The sequence below is a fragment of the Passer montanus genome, unplaced genomic scaffold (assembly GCF_014805655.1).
Source record: "Passer montanus isolate IOZ18808 unplaced genomic scaffold, ASM1480565v1 scaffold37, whole genome shotgun sequence".
Classification (NCBI taxonomy): Eukaryota; Metazoa; Chordata; class Aves; order Passeriformes; family Passeridae; genus Passer; species Passer montanus.
Window position 1 is genome coordinate 512,564 of NW_024368485.1, and position 22,129 is coordinate 534,692.

General features: G+C 38.7%; 1 protein-coding gene across 10 annotated transcripts in view; it reads left to right on the forward strand.

Moving 5' to 3' along the window:
- The first annotated feature begins 208 nt into the window (after positions 1-208).
- CDC42BPA (CDC42 binding protein kinase alpha) overlaps positions 209-22,129 on the forward strand; it is a 182,675-nt gene continuing 160,754 nt past the window's right edge. For all 10 annotated transcript variants that reach the window (XM_039717040.1, XM_039717031.1, XM_039717033.1 and 7 more), the window contains exons 1-2: positions 209-391; positions 1,128-1,352. In XM_039717040.1, the coding sequence (XP_039572974.1) occupies positions 1,157-1,352 (196 nt within the window). In that variant the 5' untranslated portion in view covers positions 209-391; positions 1,128-1,156. The remainder of the gene's footprint in view (positions 392-1,127; positions 1,353-22,129) is intronic.

Genomic DNA, 22,129 nt, shown 5'->3' on the forward strand with positions numbered 1-22,129 from the left:
TGCCCTTTGCCCGGGGGGGCGAAGCCGGGACACCACCGCGCCGCCGGGAGTGAAGCCACCAGCACCACCGCTGCCGTCGTCGGGGCCTCCCGGCCCGCAGCGTGCGGCCGGAGCGGAGACGCCGGCGCTTTTCCTCCGCCTCAGGACGCGCACCGGGCGGAGGAGGAGGAGGAGGGCGCCGTCTCCGCAGCAGCAGCAGCGGGCGCCTTCTCCGCAGCAGCAGCAGCAGCCGCCGCAGCCATGGGAAGGATTTGACAGGGCTCGGAGCGCTTGTGCCGGTGTGTCGGGGCGCGCGTCCCGCCCGCCGCCCCTTGGCGCAGCGGAGGAGAAGGGGGCGACAATGAAGACTTTAGTTTTTTTGAATCACTGAAAAGCCTTAAAAGGAGACTCGGTAAGGAGGAGGAGGAAGGGAAAAGCTGCCCGGGGCAGGACGTGGCTGCGCCCTGAGGAGGGGGGGCTGCGCCCCACCCCGCGGTGGCCGCGGAGGCGCTGCCGGGGCCGGGGGAGGCGGCGGGGGGCGGCGGGGCTGCGCGGCCCCTCATCCCTCCCTCCCTCCTTCCCTCCCCGCCGGTGTGCGCCCTCGTTTCTGCTGCCTTTCGCTTATATAAATACGTAAATACATCTGTTTTTTCCCTTCCCATCCGTCCTGGGAAGCGGAACCGGAGGGGCTGCTAGCCCGTGGTGCTGCGGCGGGGCTCCTCGCAGGATCGCGCTGCATGATCTGCATTGGGAATGAAGGAGAAGACCTTCTTAAATATATAACTGCGTGTGCCTATGCACGCACGGTGAAATCGGTGTCAGGCAGTCTCTGTTGAATTTGAGTGCAATTATTATTGTTAAAGCATCAGGAATGCTGTTTTTGCCCCACTTCTTACTAAGCCTATTAATTTTTTTTTTTTAGGATAACTATTTTCTTCTCTTAAATGTCATGAATACACAGATAGCCACACTGTATGTGTGTGTCTGAAACTCCAAGGGTTTAGTTTCAGGCTGGGAACACCGAGGTGGGCTGGCAATTAAGGACCGTCACAGTTTGACACTTGTTAAAAATACTGTTGACTTCTTTTTAAACAACAAAACCCTCAAAAGTTTTTTTTTTTATTGTTGTTGTTGTTTTCCTGACAAAGTAATAATAATCATTAAAAAAGAAACCCCAATGCAAACTGAAACAACCATGTCTGGAGAAGTGCGTTTGAAGCAGTTGGAGCAGTTTATTTTGGATGGGCCAACACAGACTAATGGGCAGTGCTTCAGTGTGGAAACCTTGCTGGATATACTCATCTGCCTTTATGATGAATGTAATAATTCCCCTCTGAGAAGAGAGAAGAACATCCTTGAGTATCTGGAGTGGGGTAAGTTTGAATGTGTTTATTTTGTGTACATCCGTCCATGTTCCTGTCTGCTTTGTATAATGTCTCTGTTATTTATGTGTGAGAGGGGATTGTTTATAACTCAGTGTTTTACTGGGAACTGTTGTCAGTTTCACTGTATTTAAATGTGGTGGTGGTGCTAAAAAGAAATCTGTATTGGTTTTTTGTCTTTGAGATACGCATGTAAAAGATGCTTCTTGTTTTTTTATTTTTCTTTTTTGACATGGATCAGACTTTTGTGTTCCTAGCCTATTTGTTTGCCTTTAGGCCCAGCTGTTGAGTTTTGTGTCCTAAAGTTGCTGGGAATGTGGAATGGTGAAGGATAAATTCTCTGATGCCTGCAAAAATATCAATGCACAATCCTCTGATTTGCTTCTGCAGTTGAATCTATCCTGCTTTAAAATAAAACATGTTGATCAACAAGAAAATTCTTCAGCTTTCTGAAATGATAAGAGTTTGAAACATCTGTGAAGATGGAGAAGATGACATTCTCTTCTTTAATATAAAAATGTTGCTGACTTAAGTAGATTTTTTTTTTCATCAGGAAAATCAAAGTTGAAAAGCAGAATGAAAATCTGTGTGTCCCTGGCAGACTTTTCATTTTGTGGGAGATAGGGTATTAGTAGATTTTTAAAGGAAAGCAAGTGAATGATACTGTGCCAGTTCTTCTTAAGTTGTCACAGAACTGGTTGACTCTATTTTTTCTTCTTTTTAATTCTCTTTTTTCCTCCTGCTAAACTCAGATGTAAACCAGAAGATGCAGTCTGACATAAGAACCTTGATGAGAATGGTTACTGTATCTGACCTTCAAACTTCAAAGTCATGCTGCACTTCTGTATTTGCATACAGAACCATTTACCACATTTGCTTTGTAATAAATACATCAGCAGGCCTCCTTTATTAAAAAAAGCATATTTTTGAAACACCTAACAGGCATTTGATTAATTAGGTGGTTGAGCTCTTCAAAATGAAGTTGCTGAGGAAAGACATTGTTTTGATAACTGATCTAACAACTTGAGGCTGATATGTGTGTGTTTTATTTTCCTGCTCCTCTCTGTAGTCATACTGACATCTAAAGGACATCTGACTCAGTAATTAAGTTTCTTGTAGTGTTCATATTGCACTGCTTTTTGTTTTCTTATTATCTGGAGGAACAGCCTATAATTAATGCATTCTAGCTAAGGAGGAAATAGTAATTAAAAGTACTTCAGAAGAATCTTCCCTCTAAAACTGTCACTGGCATACAGAAGCTGTGAAAGACTGGGAAAATACGATGGCTCCAAGGGTATTTTTTATGCAGGAACTTAGTGTAGTCTACAGTGGATCTAGCCAGCTGATACCCTGTAAATAATAATAACAACAACCAAGTTAACCATATCTAGATGATCAGAGCAACAGTGCATTTAGGACCCATTGTGTTGGGTGCTGGTGCATTCAGTGGTGGTTGTTGAATGGGTAAATGCATCATTGCAAGGCTCTGACAGTACCTGAACATTTCTGTAATAAGCTTTCCCATCTGCTGATGGAAATAATACACTGTTTTGGAAAGGCTGGACTGGAATAAGGTTTCTTGCTGGCCTATTTTTCCACTCTCGTGCTCCAGCTGTGCCTTAGCTGGACTCTTAGGCTTCAGAGAAGACCAGTTGCTCCCATTTCCAGGGCTGAGTTGCTGTGGTTCTCTGTCTGCTCCCAGCTCTGCTGTCCAGGCTTCTGCCCTGGGAGCTTTCCAGGAGGGTTGTGAGGTGACATGGAAGAGCCAGCAGTGGCTGATACCTGCCGGTGGAAGTGTCTGTGTGCATGATGTCTTCATCCTGCAAACACTCCCAGGGGTGTCTCCTCTGAGGGCCAGCCCTCCTAGTGAAACTGGAGCTCTGGCATTCCTCTTGGCATCAGGGAGTTGGCAAAATCAGGCTTAGAGAGGTCAGGTACCCTCCAGTGCTCTGGTGCAGTGGAGTTACTGAGGGTACCCTGGGCTTTGATATAATCGTGACCTCTCGTATATCTGTGCCCAGAAGGAGAAGCAGTGCAAGTGGTTGATTAGAAAGAGGTTGTATGTGGTTTTAAAGTCAGAGATGTGCTGAGTAGTGGCAGAAGTGGAAGGCTGGCAGCCAGAATTCATGGACTCTGCCCGCACCTCTCTAAAGGACTCAGTGTTGAAGTGCTTTCAGCCCAGTTTTTTTTAGCTTCTCTATTTGAACAGCAGGAAAAGTAGCACAGCTTTTGCACCAGGGAGTTCAGAAAGCTGCTGCATGTGAAGCGCTCTTGGTTTTGAATGTACCATATAAAATAGTGTGTATTAATTTATTTTTCCTATCAGTAGGATAAAACTTGGGGCCTGGTATATCTGTTGGTGGATGTCAGTTGGATGCTGGCATTTTGTGGGTTTCTGCCAAACATCCACAGATTGGCTGGAGTATTATGGGGAGTGCAATCTGAATGTATTGGAACTGGTCAGGGAACTGGTATGAGCTGGCATGTGTGTGTGTGTACAAAGTGCAGAGTACAAATTTACTCCTGAGAACTGATTGTCATCTTAAACTGCCTTATTTTAAAAATAAGTTATTCTTTCTAGAAGTAAATAAGATTTATTTATAGTCTGTTAATTTTTAAAAAAGGCTAATAAACAGCTGTTCAGTGATCACAGATTCCTGTTGAACAGCAAATAATTTTTTCTTGCTTTTCAGCAGTGTAGTTTTGAGGTGTTACTGTTTGGTTTTCTGGAGGGTTTGAGTTGAGGTTGCATTTGTGGATGTGTATTTTTATACAGACTGTTCTGGGTCTGAGATGTTATCTGCTGTGTTTCATGTAGGATTGAACCACAATCTGACTTTTCTAGGGGAAAGGTTTAGGAGGTATTCTGCCATGGAAAAGCTCATGTCTTAATGACAGCCATGTGACTGCTGCTATATTTAGGAGAACTAAGAAGCTTCATGTTCTAGTACTTAGATCTTTTAGGACTACTTTATGAACTTGTAATCTAGCGCTATAACTTATTTTGAAAATGAATCTGGGTAAAAGAATTGAGATCTGAACTCATGTTTTTGGTTTGATACTGCAAGTTTAACTCAGGAAGTGGAGAAAGTAAGGTCTCTACACTGTGAAGTTGAGTTTTAAATTTTTGTAGAATTTCCATCTTTTTTGTAGCTTAAAATGGCTTTAGACTGGTTAGAAGTGTCAGGTTAATTATTTTGTGATTCAGAAGCTGCTTTGCTTCTAAAATCCTATCTTTGGCTTTAAGTGAAAACAATTGCATTCCCTATCCTTGTACAGTATTAGTTTTGTGACTTGTTAATAAGATGATTTGATTTTGTTGTTTATGTTACATAGGTATATTACATGCTAACACAGCCACGGAAACAGCCAATATATTTGTGTTCTGAGGGTTAAATCAGGGCACATTTTGAGATAACAGGAAGAAACTGGAACATTTAGATTTGGCTTGTTCTATGTATTTGATGCTAGTTTTAATTTTTATCTCTATTGATAGTTGTATTTGTGATTTAGAAAAGGGCTTGTCTAATTATAGCAACTGGAGCTTACCAGAAAAAGCTGTTGAGAATTCCAAGCACTTTGCTTTTTCTTTTCTACTTCTGTGTGAGTTGCCATGCTGACGCAAGAGTGTAAGGGAGGTAACGAAGGCTGATAAGGTGAACTTGAAAGAGAACTATAGTGATAAAAAGAAGCTTCTGGAGATGTTTTGGTTCTGGGAAAACTTTCCTTCCAATGGCTCCAGTCTGAATTGCTTTTAAAAAGAAACTAGAACAATGTTCTTTAGGATGCATTGAAAGAATAATACAATAGACCTCAAAATGTGTGGTGATGAAAGTGAGGGAAGATGGAGGGCACCACCAATACCTTGGTGAGGTCAGTGACTTGATTAAATCTGTGCTCTTGTTGGAAAAATGTAAACTGGCTCCTAGTGAAATTTTTGTTTGATTGGTTTTGTTCATTTCATTGTTGTTCTTGTTTGGTTTGTTTTTTGGTTTTTTCCTACTGAAGAAAGCTTTGGAAGATGGATTAAATAGTTCTCATTTCATCTCTAGTAGAACTGAAATGTGTGGTGTTTATGCAGTGCTGATATGGTCATACACTAGGCTGTCATCATTGGTCTCATACTTCTGTTATCCAGTTGTGCAGCATCTGTTCTGGATATTGAAAATGGTTTTATCACCATACACCATATCACCATATTTTGATATATCAAAAAATATATATATTTGGTATATATATATATATATACCATATGGTGATATATCAATATATCACCATATTTTATCACCATATCACCATAACCAATTTTTCAAGACAGAGTTATGGAGAGGTTGTCTGTGTTGTCCTTCTGTTGATCTCTCTCATGGTTTTTCTTAAGAAAAAATGGTAAGCTCCTTTTTGAGCTAGGTTTGTTTTTACATATTAGTTACAAAAGAAAATAAAAATCTTGTCTCTAGGTGTCTGCACCTTTTCTTTGTTATTTATCTCTATATAGGTAGGTCCTGAACAAAATCACAGCCATTTTCAGCTATGAGTTGCTTATATTTTGTTTTTGAAACAGCTGTTAAAAAACAGTCATTCATTTAGGTCCTATTCTTAGCAGACAGTAAAAGACTTAGCAATCAACTTTTTCAAGTTTTGTTGTTTTTTTTTTTTTTTAAGTAGACTTTGGTGCTCAGTACTTTCCAGCCTTAGTACTATCTAACCCAATAAAATGATTTTTTTTTCATAATTACATTCTAAAAGGTATCAACTTCTTTTTATTCTAGTCATAAAAATGGGAATAATTCCTGGTCTGACATAAGCAAAACCAGTTATTTAGTTATTTCTGGGAAAGGACGAGCATCTTGCTTGTCAAGGCCACTTAATACATGCTTAGGCATATTCCTAATTTTAAATGTGAGTTGTTTCATTGCTTGCAGCTGAGCCATATGAACTGATGGGCCTCCATCAATGAGGAAGACATTGTGGCATTCTTGACACATAAATTTCTGACATTGTTTACAACAACATTTTACTGCTTATTTTATGTAGTCTGTTGTTTCTGTTACACAGCTGCAGCCAAAAATTAAATGTTTTTTATTGATTAGGGTAAAAGAAGTTGTTTCTTCAGTGCTCTCAAATAGAAATGACCTTCAAATCTCTATGTTTCAGAATATTGTGTAAACATATTTTATACAGATTTAGTTCTACACCAAATTACTTGAAAAAGAAGGAGACAGTATTTGCAGGAAAATGTGTAGAAGAATGGTTGCCCATGCAAGCTTTAGTGCTAGGTAGCTCTGTGTTTAAGGTTTATACCTTCTAAATTGTGATTTTTTTTTCTCACATTTATTTTGGTTTTGATTCTTTCCTCCAACACAGTAAACTAACTACTGTAAGTTTATCAGCAGTTCTGATGTGATTAAATGAGCTGTGAGACCATCCAGTTAATTCTACTTGGTTTTTATTAGTTTCCAGTAGAGTGAGGCATTAATTCATTGTAACATGTTAGTTTCTTTGCACATTTTCATTATGCTAAGTCTTTCTTTAATTAAAACCCTAATTTTAAGTAGAAATAAGTTTAAAGGGTGTTCTTTTTGTCTCTTTTTGTTCGGTTGGGCAGGGGAAGTTTGGAAGTACTCCAAGGCTGCCTATTTTGGGGCATATTTGAGGTGTGTGTCTTCAGGTTGACTGACTTCTGTCAGTAATGTTCTGTTTGCTGCAAAGGAGCGTGGCTTGCTTAGATAGAAAGCTAACTAATACTTAGTTTCCAGGAATTTTAGAAATGCCTTTATTCTGTACAGAAATTCCTCGCATGCTTTGGTCTAATGGGGACAAATGGAGAAATACAATTATATGAGTTAGTCTGCTCAGTGGGCATTATAAACCTCATGACAACACAATAAATTCCCTGTTACTAGGACATCTCATGTTTAAGGGTTAATCCAGCAGGGTTTTTTTTTTATGGTATGATCATAACTGTAAAATGTACTGCTGAAGGTGTGTTTGAATTTTTAACCTCTGTGTAGGATATGAGGCTGTGTATGTACCTGATCAAATTCCTTCCTTGTCTTTTGACCCTTCTCTCCTGGATTTACTGATGTATTTTTTTTAATAACCTGCAGCATATTATTATATCGCAGTTGACTAAAGTGTGGATATTGTGCTACAAAAGCATTGAGCTTACTTGGTCCAATATAATTCAATTCTTAGAATATATATATTCCTTTTTTTTACAAAGATGGGTGGAAGCTACCTTTCTTTTTGAAGCTCTACCTTACACCCATAGATCAGTGTTTGAATCCTGAATAGCAGCAGCAAATAACAGTAATTTCACTACTGAGTCATTCTGGTGGCTGGAGAGACCAGTGTTGTTTTGAAATTTTCTTGTGAATAAATTGCAAATAGAGGATTTCGAGATACAAAGTGGGTGTAGGCTGCTATCCTGGAAATCATTCTCCCCATATTATTTTCTGAAAGTGAACTATAATAAATTATCCTGGATATGTCTTTGAAAAATATTAACCTAGTCTTAGCATCTCTAATTACTTTTATCCTGTAAAAAATTTAGTCTGCATTTGTGCAGAAAACTTCCAGAAGCAATTAGATCCTGCTGCCAAGCTCTAAAACTTGACAAAAAAAGCTACAGTGGATAGCTGAGGTAGGATTGAAAGAAAAGGCCAGTTTCTAGACTCTTTAAGTTTTATCTTTTGGCAAAGCAAGCATTCCTTCCATAAGCATTTGTACTTGTTTAATTTGGTTTTCTTTTTCTGGCTGAACAACTGGAATATTTTGTTCTACTCTGGTCTAACTTACCTCAACACGTTATTTTTCTAAAATCCTCATTAAGCTTGGGAATGCCTCTAATGTGGACCAAAATCTTGAAAAAATGCAAGTGATTTAGGTCAGTCATGTGCAATCTTTTGTTAACGACAAGATTTTTATTTCAAATAGTTTAAACATGACATTAGGCTTAATAATAACTGCAAAAACCTTCTATTCAGACAGGTCAGTTTGCTTTATTTCTAGTAATACAGCCTAATTAGGTTTACTAGCGGTCACCATGGATAAAATCCACATGAGGTGTATCCAGACTCCTATGACTTCGTGTTTCATAATTCTTCCTTATCCGTATCCAGACTTCCAGTTTGATTTAAATTAGTTTTGTTACACAGTATTGCAGATTTCTTTTCTTCTTAGGGATCAGCTTCTTAGTGCACCTTCTCTTGGCAACTTTTTGAGAAGCTTGTCATAGGGACCTTGTAAATGTTATGAACTGTGGTATTTTTGTGTGCCATTTTGAGGGGGAAAGATATCTTTTGTTCAGCAATTTAGTGGAAATGTACAGTAATTTTTTTGTCAAAATAAAAAGTGAGTTTAGTGTGCCATTCCAAGTGGGAGAGGAAAAAGTGTTTGTAGATGTTAATAAAAATAATTGCATTTCCTTCAAATGTGGGATTAGAACAGCAATGATTTGTTGATCTTTTGTTTAATTTCCTTTTAGTCTCAGAGGAGTTCGAGGCTTGGAGGAGGATGTGGTGGAGGGCCTACAGGTCTCCATTTCTGACTCCTTTCTCCGAGTTTTTCCATGGACAGTGTTATTCCAAAGCAATTTACCTTCTCACCTCGTGCATTTCTTCCTTGCTTCCATTCTGTTTCTTTTCATCCCATCTAAATCTGAATTTTTGTATCCAATATGCTGTGGATATCCGTGTGCCAGGCTGATCTTCCCATGGCCAGAATCTTGGTTTCTGGATTTGAATTGGTATTTTTTTCTTTGTTTTTCCCTAGTCATTCCCAAGATTTCATTATTGTCTTGGCCAGATTCATAATGTAGAGATTGTGTGTGGAGAATGGTAGCAAAAAGTGAACAAATACACACAGGCCTTACCCACAGGTGCATCTGTACAGTGTTTTCCCATAAACATCCTGTACATTTCTTATTAGATGAATTGATTTACTATCATTAATCATTTTGCCTTGTTAGCTTTTGTAGAACTGGAGCCTTGGGCTGTTTGTTCTGGCTGTGAGTAAGAACTTGTGATCTGTTTTAATCCTGTAGTTTAAAAAGGATGAAACTTAAGTGGGAGTATAGCTTTATCATTTTAATACCTGAAACTAAAATAGAGAAGTGATAGGGAGGGTTGCAATTACTTTTGTCTGCCCAGTGGTTTAAGAAAATGTCATTTGTGCTGTGGGGACACCACAGTCCCAAGGTATTTCCTGTTCGTGCTCATTAAAGTTCTTTCACCTTTACCACGCTGCCTTTTGTAAATAAAGCACTGTGTTGTCTGACTGTTTTGCAGGACACATAGTAACAAGAGGAGGAGGAGGAAATAGAAATCCCATTTTGATTGCAACTCACTGGTTTTATCTTGGGTGGGGGCTGACTTGAAGGTGTCTTAGGGCTGGCTAAATCCACTGAACTTTGTTTTGCTGGGGCTTGCGGGGGCAGAGGGACACAATCCAGTTAACAAGCAAGCTGCAAAAGCACACTGAAATCTGTCAGCGTGGTTCTGTGAAGATCTTGTAGTGTTTGTACAAAAGAAAGAGGCTAGGATTGTGACAGCCCAGACTTCTGTGGCTCCACCTACTACAACTCTGTGCTCCAGGCTGGTTGCCTCTCAGATTCCCTCTAGCATACAAGGGAGCTACAGTTTTGAAACAAATTTTGAGGCTACCAGCTTCTTCTGGTAGGTATTTGGTGTAGAAGTTCAGTGAGGCTCATTTTTTTCCTTAACAGTTTCCAAAACTTTTCTTTTCGCAAGGAGAAAATTTCTAATCATGAAGAGGGATCTTCAAAATAACTGTCTGATTTTGTTGGTAATTCCTTGCAAAAAGAAAATGTTGGTCTTGTGTGTTCTGTGGTATTTGGCATAGAATCACTCAGTGTCTTTACACTGTTTTCGTTGTATACTTTGTAACTGAAAGACAAGGATTCTTATGTTAACACACTTGGAATAGTTTCCTTCTATTTCCCCCAACTTCTAAAAAACACATGATGTACTATTTTGTGATTATTTAAAAAGATCCTTTTATAATTTTGATAGGGACTGACACAAAAGAGACTTGTTTTCTCGCTGAACAGATATGTTAGAGGAAATTATAGAAGCTGCTTCCTATGCAAACAGAAATTTGAAGAGAAGACCATTATCATTTTGCTGTAGTGTCACTCCACCTCCAGTATTGACTATTTTCACCTTCACAGCTAGCAGCCACTTCTGGGTAACAAAATAACTTCTAAATTTCTGTATCTTTATAAAACTCACAATTTAATTTTTGAAATTAAATTAGTTCAAGTGGATTTTTCTGAATATAAGCAGGCTGGCTAAAAATATGTCCTGTCTATGCCCTTATATGTTACTGGTTTTTCTGAAAATATGGGACGACTTAATATCTCCATTGCTGATAGCCCACACACTGAAAATGCAAACACTATTTAGAGATAAGGTTACCAAGAGAAAATGGTATACAATGTGTATTGCCACATCTGGTGTGAATTATTTCATTAACTTGTTATTTTTTGGTTAGTTTTATCCTTGAATAACACTGACTTCAGGGAAGGTGATCTGGTCACCAGTTGCTTTTGCTGGTGCACCTTCTTAGGTATCAGTGAGTATTTGTGCAGTTACCCTGCTGAGTATATGCTGCAGGAGCTCATGGGAATGCCTGAAAAGTCTCTTCCTGGCTGATTTAGCAGAGATGTCATCTGATCTTATCAGTAGTAGCCTAGTGCTTAAATTTTCTGGAGGAGAAAAAAGTGTGCAGCCGGGGCAAGGAGCTGATGATTTGTTGTCTTGCTATACTTGTCTTGAATATTTTGCATTCTTCTTCTCCAAAGCTAAGATCATTTAATGGAAATTGGATTACTTACTGACAATATATTACATTTACTTTGTGGTCCTTGGCACTACCAATAGGAGGGACTCTCATCCAATAAAGCCTTGATGTTAGTACTTAAAAGTTTGCTTTAATTTCACCAGTAAGTTTTCTTGATAAGGAAACAAACCACTCTAAACAGTTTTGCTTTGTCTTGGTCATGTAGTTCATGTTGTCAGTAAATGCATTTAACCATGTGTATAATGATAGTTATAATTACAAAAGTTTCTACCTCATGTGTTGCTGGGCATTGATTTGTTCAATAGCCTCAATGCATTCACCTCTTAACCAAGCTGAATTTGTAGCACTAAAATCTTTTATTCATATCAAAGTGTCATGTGATTATTCAAAACTTGAATAATTTTATTCCATGTGAGCTTGTGACTTTCTTTCCCTCCATCTACCTTAATTAGGAAGTAGAATGTTTATTGATAATTCTTACTGATGACAGGTCATGATCAGCAAAATGAAATTTTACACATTAAAACCTAGGTATTAAGAATATATAATTCTGTCTCTAAGAGGAAACTTCTTGTCTTGTTTCTTTCACTTCAGAAAGGGTTTCCATCTTGTAGGGATTTCCTTTTTTTTCCCCCCCCTTTCCAGTTTAAGGCAACAGTTTTCTCTAATATGTCACAGTCAGATGAGGCTGGATCAAATTAGTTCCCGTGTTTGGGGCAGGTATTTTCTTTAGTAGTTTTGATGTTATCCCACTGCTTCTTAAAGCAGTAAAGAAAACTTTATTACTGCTAGATTTGCATAGCACTTTTGCTAACTTTGGCTATCATTTGTTACTGCTCTTAGTTTAGATTTTCAGTTTCTCTCAGACCCACCTTCTCCAGCTCCGTGTTCCCTGTCCCTGGCATGTGAAGTCACATGTTCCTACAGTGACAGTGTGCAAAGGTCATTCATGGTTCCAGCATCAGGGGTACAAATCCATTTCCAATGGGAAGTGTCAGAGGAAATTTGCAGAAGATGGAAGATGGTAAATTAAATAATTTTGGCAAAGCTACAAAGATTTCTTCTTGGTATGCTGATCATTGTTTTTAATAACACAGCCCCCCACCCCCCCCACCACCCTCCTAAAAGCTTGTGGCAGAATTTTCATTACCTTCAAGAGAAGCAGGGTCAAACTGCACATTTGAATTAAGCTTAATAACTTAGCACTGGGGTTTGGGGTCTTGTGTGTGTGTGTGTTTGTGAGACACAGTGCAGGAGAGCTGCACTGCTACTTCCTGACGTTCCTTCTCAGAGTACTCCCATCAGACAGGAGTATTTGAAATCTATAAATGTGCTGCTTGGTGGCATTTTCAGATTCACAATTTAAACATAAGCCTTGACAAGTAAGCCCAGATTCTCTTCTCTCTCTTTGCCTTAGTGTCTGTCTCAGACCATATTTTTCTGTGCCAGGCACTTAAAGCCCTAGGTGCTATTTTCCCCTGCTACTTTTTTCTTTTTGAGACAAAAGCAGCCTCTCCACTGAAAGGCCATTTCCCAGGTGATGTGTCAAGATTTGAGAAAGTGTAGACATCTGAATGGGGATGGATTCATCACATGGGAGGCATTGACTTTAATAGCTATGAGCCAAAATTGTCATGTCTGTGTGATAGGAAGAAGAAGGCATTTCTAAGCCTAATTATCCTCTCAATTAATGGAGATAAGCATGATATTAATTCGCTGATGCCTTCATGATACTAAAGCAGTTCATATTTGCTGCTGAGCTTCTAAAGAAAGCCAAACTATTTGAGGGCATTAACTGGTTAAGTATTTAAAATTGTGCTTCAATTACTGTAGCTTTTTCTAGATGTCAAGAGAGAATATTTTCATTATTTTGCTTCACTTTTTTTATAGTATGCTTTTAAAATGTGTGTTTGTTTCCTGGTTGTGAGGCTTGTAAATACCCTTTTTGTCCTTTCAATTACTTTCCTGGTGAGAAAATAATTTACAGTAATATTGGGTACTTGCATATATTGCCTTGAAAACCTGTATGGGAAGAGTATGTGGTCATTAGCATATGAAACATCTCTGCAAAGAAATGGAGGCACAGCTGTGATTTGTGAAGGCAATTTAAAAATTCAGTAGAAAAGCAGTTTCTAGATCCAGGTTTATGTTTGTGTTCCTTCCAATTTAATTTGTTTTTCTTCAAAGTTTTTTGAAATGTTTGTTGTGGAAATTCCTGAAGGTGTGGGTGGCTTGTAACTTCTGTGTGTTTAAGGGCTTTATTTATTTGCTTAAATTTCCAGCATACTGTTTGGGTACCCTTTCTAATCTTATTTTTGTGATCTTGTTGCTGTGATGTCCTCTTTCCTCCCTCTCCTGTACCTTCAGCATTGTACAGCTTGAAGCACTGGCAATTGTTTTATTTCTCAGAAGGGAAGTGCTCTTTACTGCAGTGGTCAGGTGGATGCTTGCCAGAATTGTGTTCTGAGCAACTGTTTATGTGTGTTGAACTTGGACCTCCATAAAAATTAATCTTCTTGTAACTCATATGGTGGTTTGTTTGTACCTCACCTTTTCAAAATCTTTCCTGCAGATTATGATATGCATGTGATATGCCCATGATACACATACCACTGGCATTTCAGAGAAGTTTTCCTGGAGTGTCTTAATGTCTTACAGAAATTGAAATGCATACATTTAAATCTTGTCTCATATTTCCTATTTATGGAATAGGTTTGCAGTGTCTCCTGCTGTGTGTTAGGGTTTAGCTTGAGTGGACTTTGAGGGATACTGATGGTTGTGGTGTTGGAGCAGGTCACTGTCAGGCTGCAGAGTTCAGATCATTGCTACACTAGAAACGTAACCCATAAAACTTCCTATGCTTTCAGGAAGTCAAACATTATGTCAATAGAGATAACCAGGAACTCTTTGATTATAATCTCCAGCTAATGCTGGGAATTACCTCCTGGAAAGCTGTACTTGCATAGGTATTGCTCAAAAAAGATCTAATTGAAGTTTGAGGGAGGTTCCCTTAAAACCTTGCACTTAATCATCAATTAAGGTGAAAAATACAGTATAGGTAGGCAGTTTCATAATACTGTCACTTCTGTGGATCAGGAAATTCCCTCTTCCTACCCCTCCTTTTTTATTGCCTGGTGCTTCTGAGTATCTGCTTCCTGCCTGTTTCCAGTGCCACTCTGAACTGCCCTATGAGGAATTGATTTTACAGCAAGTCTGCTAAGTAAAAGTCAGCTTTCCATTAAGAATGGATACTCTGCATTTTGTGGTAACTTTATTTCAGTGTTTACTGCTTAAGAACTTCTGAGCACATTGTGTAGGGTGCCCAGAGGTTGGTTAGTAGTCAGTCTGTTTTTGCAGAAACTTAGTCATGACATACCAGAGGAGAAATCTGGAATTTTTCTTTTTTTTTTTATAGTACTGCAAAAGAAAAATTCAAGAGCTATTCATGAGCTATTACTTTGCAGATAGCAACTATTTCTGAGGCACAGTGTAATTTATGTAGTACATAATGCTTTGCATCAGAAGTTATTTATGGGGCAGTTTGTTTAATAAGGATATTTCTGAGTGATTTTGCTGCCTCATTATAATTTGCATTTACTTTGTGTTTCATCTGAGCAGAAACATTTTGTACCAATTGCTGTAATTTGTCTTTTTGCTCTGCCAGGTTCAAATGGCAAAAGTTCTTGAAGTGTCCCAAGGTAGCTATTTATGATATACCAGGAATAGTGGAATTGGAGTTGGCATTGAGTCTGTCAGAGTTCTTCAGAGAAAGTGTGGCAAGGGTTGGAGTTTGCCTTCCATGGCCTTCTGCCACAGCCAGCTCTTGTGCATACTTTTGGACGAGGGGAAGGAATAACCATTTCTCTGCCCTGCTGTTCCACATTTAATAGTCCTGAAATGACAGTGATTTAGGGTTCTTATTCTTGATGTGGTACAGCAGGACTTTAGAAACTTTCCTCCTTCCTTTTACAGGTGTGGAAGGTCACCAATGAATTGGTGCTCTGATGTGGTAGGATTACTAAAATGAGTTTTTTTCTTACTAGTCTGTGTGCAGTGGAATTTGGGGTTTTAGTCCAGTCTTGGCACATGGATAGAAAAGAGTAACTTTTAATGAATTCATTGATTATTTACAGGGAACTGTCTTGGAAAAAAATATTAACAAAATATTAGACTTCAGCCTGACCACATGACATCTGAAATAATGGGCAGTCATTCATACCTGTGTAAAATGAAAGACAGAACAGTAGTGGGTTTTCAGATTTGTTTTGTTTTGTTTACTTGTGTGGAACAGTGACATCTGAATGAAGTGAAAGCTAGTGCAGAACCAGATCCTACATCAGTATTTGTTCTGGAAAGCTGCAATAGCTCATTTGTGGTTTTCCTGCTTGTAAATAATGTAGTTAGCTCACCTCCTGCTGAATGTTTTTATTCATTATATGATTCTGCTGATGAATGTCCCTGCTTCTCTGAACTATATTAAGGAAGAATATAGAGCAAGTTACTTGGTGATTTCTTGAGTTAAATCCCAAACTGCTAAGAAGAATTTAATGTTCTCCTGGAGGTACTTGAGTATTTCCCCCCTTTTCTTCGCAATTCCATGTAACAGAGGAAGCTTTATTTTATGTAGGTTAGTATAGTAAGTCACTTCCATTTTGTGAGCTCAGTACTGTAGTAGGTGAGCTGCAGATTAAATGGAGAGTAATTCCTTTACTCATCCCTTTGAATGCTTTTCCCCTCTTGCTTGTGCCTTTAACTGGTGACTGAATGGCCACACACAGACATCTCCAAGACTTTGTTAGCACAGTCAACATCTTTGTTTTAAGGTACTTTTCTGCACCAAGCATGATAATAATTTTCCTGTACGTTGGTTTAATTCCTCAAAAATGTTACTGCAGATGATTGCACTGAAGAAGAAGAGGCATGTTTCTTTCTTGTGACTTCATTAACTGCACAGGGTGTGTAATTTTGGAACTTATTAGCTGAGAAGAGTAATTAGGATTTGAAACTTGAAGTAATGCTTTTTTTTTAATGTTGCGTACAGTGTTGGGAGAAAGACAAACACAAGAAAAGTCAACATGATTAATTTTCTTTCCTTTTTCTTTCAAGCCTGGTAGCTTCAGGAAGGGAACTTCACCATGAGAAGAGATGTTGCTGTGTTGCCATTGCAGTGGTTCTGCGGAGCACTGACCTTCTGGTTGTGTTGAGGGCACTGGCCTCTGCTTAGCTCCTGCCTAAGCACAGAACAAATAAATGGTGGTTCAGAGCTGCCTTCCCACGTTTGCTGAGAGTTCTGACTCATCCTTAAAACTAGCATTTTGTCCTGAACTAACCATGAACCCTAAAGCCTCTGCTCCCTTGAGATACATATCTTGCTTTTGAGGGGTTTCAACTTGATGATAGGACAGGAGGGACCAAATCTTGCTTATCTAATTCTCAGAATTATTCCAGGTTTGTTGTACATTCAGTATGAGCTGAACATGTACAGGGATTATCTTTGAGCTGTTTAGGCTGGGATACTGTTTCTCCTGGATTTGAGGAGTTTGTCCCCACTGCCCAGCAAATGTCTTGATCTCAGGCTTCTGTGTTAAGATCAGAAGCCAGTCCTGCTGGTCATTTAGAAATGCAAGACCTGAGTAATGACTATGTTCTGCTTTTTTATTTTGTATCTGCTGAGGTTTCCAATCCTTCCACTCTCACTGGATGTTGAGAATTTTTTGTGCTATTTCAGTGATAAAGATTTATGGTGCAGCTCCACAGTTTGACATCTGCACGCCTTTAGGGAGTGAACTGATGGTTGGATGAAGTATGTCTGCAGTTGCAGCAAAACTGACTTAAGAAGTGAAGAAGATGTATTGTGCAACTGTACCTTGTTGAGTGGACAGGAGATTTTTATTTATCTCTTTTCCAGAAATGCAACACCAGATTTTAATGGTGTAAGAATGTAGCAAGGAATGGCAGTGTTGGTGTTATGAAGAAATTTACATTATGTTCTTTGTGTATCCATAAAGTAATTCAGCTCTGTAGTGCTTGAGCCAGTTCTGGGGTTGCATGAAAACTCAGAGAATTCCTCCTCACCTGAAGCAAAGGATATGTGAATGTCATTTATAGTTTTACCCAAAATAGCTGTAGCTGTATGATGGTGATGTTTTCCCTGCCTGTTTTCCCTCCGTGACCTGTTTTGCATATCCCCCAGGACATAGGGCTCTGGAAACTAATTCATATTTTGTTGGGGACTAAGCTGTCAAAGTAAGCAGTTACTTAGTGGATGAATTTGTGGTTTGCTGGAAAAGAAAATATTTAGGTTTTTTTTACAAGGGAATTGACTGATGCTATGGAGAATGTTATTCTCTTGCTGGCTGCTATAGAGGGTTCTTTTTCATATAATGCTGGATATTACCACATATTTTGTATGTAACCAGTATTGTGCATTCATCACCATATGGATCGGTTAGTTGACTTCCTGTGGTTTGATATGAAGAGATAGTGAGAACTCTCAGCTGTCACTGAAATCAGTTGGAGCTCTGTTTTAAACTCTAAAGCTCTGTATAATGCTATGTGCTCTATTAAGTTCCTTTATGGATTTCTAAAATTACCAGCTAAGATTGGATGACTTACTTTTCCCTTAAATTATCATGTGCCAGTTCCTGTTCTCGTAAAGGCCGTCAGATCACTGCTTTTCAAGGGTTGTTTTGAAAGGCAGTGTATCTAGGGTCTTGCCACAGAATCCATTTAACAGTTTTTGTGAGAAATCACAAGTCTTGTTGCACAATGAATTAGATGGACTGTTTTCAGGAACCACCTGAATATATCTTATCTGAATATTGGAAGAGTTGCAGACTCATCATTTGTCTGTGCCCTCCAGTTGGTCACCAGCCCAAACTTAAATCTCCTTCAGCATTGATGTTTTAGCCCATCCTCGATGCTTTGGTTTTTTTTTTTCTTTGCCACATATTTGTCCAGTGCCGGTTTCATTCCAATGAATTGTCTTTTAGTTCCTTTTTTAACAGAATGTTCTTTTAACTGCACATTACACAGCATGTATATTTACTTCATTTATTGTTGCAGCTGTAGTTGATCTGAACATAGCTGATGCTGTTTTGGAAGGCAACTTGTGTTTTGGAAGAGATGAGTAGAATTTTTCTGAATTAAAATGAGGTGTGATGGAGCTACTGGTAGATGTGGAAAGGGAAAAATCTATATAAAAGAAGTGGTGACAAGTTGCATTTGGCTTCGTCTCAGTGTCACTAGTTTGTAGAAAGCTAAGGAGGGGGCGTGCTATGCTTAAAATAAGATTGTCTGTGTGTTAAAGAAGTAACAGTGCTTTGGAGCACATGTTCAGGATTCCTGTAGATTCAGTGAGAGTGTGTAAATGTATTTAAAGGCATCCAGAGAGGGATCCTGTCTGCCTGAATTAGAGGCTTTCTGGCATGTGCTATCTCAGCCTTTAAGGGAGCTTTTGCACAGTGCACCTGTCAGTTTGCCTCAGCTAAGGTTTGGGCTTGATGCTGTTGTAGCTTGAACACCCAAAGGTGACTCTAAAGCCATAGTTTAAAGTATTTTTTTTTCTTGTTCTTTTGGGTTATTGCAGGGAAGCTACAGCTGCACCATGTTCCAGTGTTTAGATGTACCTCAGCCAGTAGGGAAGGAAGGCAGTGTTTCAGTTCCAGTTCCAGTCACTTGTGGCTAGACCACAGCATCCAGGCTCTGAGATAAAGGACATTCTGTATTGCTTCTTCTTCACCATTTTTGGGAAAAGAGCACTATGTTTTCTTTCTCCTGTGGTTGGCTTTGTAGTAAGAACATACTTTTCCAAATGTTAAATTAAGAAGCAGCATAACAACAATTGTCTTCCCAAAATCCAAAGTTTTGCTTTTTGTTTTCTCTTTTAAAAAACTAACTGCTACAGAACAAAAACAAAGCAAGCTGCTTTTCTGTTAATCATGTATTTAAAGGTGCACCACTGTCATTGTGATTTATATGTGGCATAGGAAAAATCTTTCCTTTAGACAGAGATATTGAAATTTTGAGCCTTTTTTCTCCGTCTTGGTGGATGCACTTCTAGCCCTGGTACACTTGCTCATATTCACAGAGTGCAGAACAGAAAAAGAAAGCCTTCAACAGAGGTAACAGAGAGAATACCTTCAGTAATGTCCAAATCCTTAATCCCTACCTCCATGCTCTCCTATGTCACTCTTCATCAGCACTGTGTCTTATTTGAAGTTTTCTTTGTCCCTGATGAATCATTACTGTTGTCTTTTTCAGACCCTAAGCTTAGAAGCTTGTACGTCCCACATCTCGCACTAGATTTGAGATCTCTTTGGATAAAAACTTTCTTTTAAGCACATTAAAAATATAGAGCCTTAATGCTGGTGTTGGATGCTCTATCCATGAAGTTTCTGGCAGTCTGTTTGTTTGTATTCAGTATGGAGGTGGTGCTGTCCCTGGGGAGATACAGGTGGCTATGGTGTAATTATAAAGGTGGCAAAAATGTGACTGGACTTGGCTAATTTGTGCAGAATGATGCAAATCATGTAGCAGATGTAGGTAGGGAAACTCAAGACAGGTTTTGTGGGCAAATGAATCTGATTTTTCTGATCATAATTTCTGACTCCTTCCTTAAAAGTAGTCTGGAACCTGGAAAAGCAATACTTCCATTCAGTCAGACAGTAGATTTGTAGGGTAATAGGGAAATTGTCTACAGAACCTTCTTAATGGTGGTCCTTGAATTTTGAGAGACTGTTTTTTTCCATATCAAGGTTATCTCATATGGAAATGGCACAGTCTTATATTTTATTTCAATTGGCACAGCCTTATATTTTATTTCTGCAGTGTTTTGTGGCAGTATCAGTGCCCATGTTTGATTCCAATCATATTCCTGATAGTTACTATCTCTGTTCTTTAGCTGCAGATTGTGGGTGGCAGCTGTAAGTGTTTCTCACGAGTTCTGAGGCTTCTTTAGTCTCAGAACTGTAGTATGTGGTGGGCTTTGGAGAATTTATGTGAAATATAATGTGTAATATTGAAAGCCAAAAAAACCTTAAGAATTTAACCTGGGTCTCTCTCTTACCTTTCTCTGTTGATAGCCTTGGAGGTGCAAAACATCTTTAGAACCAGGGAATTTGTGGAGTTACCAGATAGTGATGCTCAGAGAAACAGTGGCAGGCCAGGTCATGGCCTCTGTCCATGGGGGAATTAAATGAGATGAAAATGGAAGGACTAGGCCTGTACTGTGCATCAGAGCCGATTAATTTATTTTAACCTGCACCAAAGTCACCTTTTAGTCAGAGGTTTATAAGAAATGCTGTGCATTTGTTGCTGCCTCCTTAGTTCTGTGAGAAGGAGCTAACCTACAAATTCACCCATGCTTCCCCCCTGAGTGAAGGCATTTAAACTATCTGTGTTTTGGTTATGTGGTTTGGGTTTTTTCTGCCTGTGAGCCCATTTCTGGTGAATATATGAGAAGTGGAACAGGGACAAAATCCAAAAAGAATCTGAAATGGTTCAAATGTCTTGGCACATCTTTTAGAGGATGGTCTGTGTCATGTTCTGATGTATGAAGTCAATGTTCATAACTATTGTGAACTTCCAAACTGATTTTTATTTGTGGGGAAACAGTAAAGGTTGTACTGAAAAGAAGCCTTCAAGTGGAAAATTTCTGTTCTTAAGAACAAAATAAAAATCTTCTTGATCATGCTTTGCTGTTATCAAAGAGCTGTCTGAGGTATTCACCTCATTTTTGACTTCTCCTGAAGTAAGGGCAAATTGCAGCCTTTTTTCTGTGCTGTCTTCTCTGTTGATCTCATGCAGTTGTAACAAAGTGATGTAGTAATCGTGTCCATGTTGATATTTTATAAACAAAATATTGTTTTAAGGAGCACCTGTGAAATTTGATTATTTCAAAAGCTGAAGATACAAAGTTTTTGAAGAATAATGGAAATGTCAATTGCCATGTGGTAGAGAAGTGGTGATGTGGTTTTTTTGGATGGAATTTATCCTAGCTCTTGTCTACATGCACAAGGCAGTTCCTTCACTAGACTTACGTAGAACTTCAGGGTTTAATAAGTACTGAGTCATTGCCTAATTAATAATATTTACAAGTCACTCTGCATATTTGTCAGATATGACTCCAGTATCATGCAAAGGTTATTAAGTAAATGGAACATTTTTTAATTGTTCCCAAGACAAATTGCTGTTTTCTAGCTGCTCTAACGGAAGACAGATGGTTTTTCTGTTATGTGTAGCCACTTTCTAATGAAACAGTTGAAGAAATTGATTTTTTAATAGTTTTTGTTTAGAAATCTTTTGGGCATGTACAGCTAGATGGATAGCTATTTGAGAACAGAGCATGGTCCACTATAAAAATGAAGTGCTTAAATGTGAAAAATAGATGTTATTATATAAGACTTTATATAGTAATGGCTGCTGATCTGCTGTTTACTCAGGTAAAATGGGATTTCTCTTTTGAAGTACAGATGTACATTTTAGACAGACAATCACCTGGGTTTTTTAATATATTTTCTTGTTTCATTGTTTCTGAAGGATTGCAATCACAAATTCTTTAAAGAATTTTTGTGAATTAAAATCTGGATCATTTATGAATATATTTTGGTATCGGAAATTGAATTGTGGATAAAAAAACTGGAGGAAGATGTTGGAATGCTAAAAAATATTTATTATTTTTAGTTCAGAAAAGCTGTTTCATAGTGGTGAAATTTAACTCCAAATGCTCCATGTTCCTGATCAGTTTCTTTTTCAGGAAGGCATGGCCACGCTTAATTTGGTTTCTGGAGTTATTCTTGCATTGCAGATGGGATGCTGGAGGCACAGCTTTCCATAAACAGATTGCAGCCAAGTGGAATTTGGTGGTGGGGGTCCAGATAGGAAGTAATTAAATGTTTTAGATTTCACTCACTTGGGTTCATTTTAATGGATGTCTTTGGTTTTGG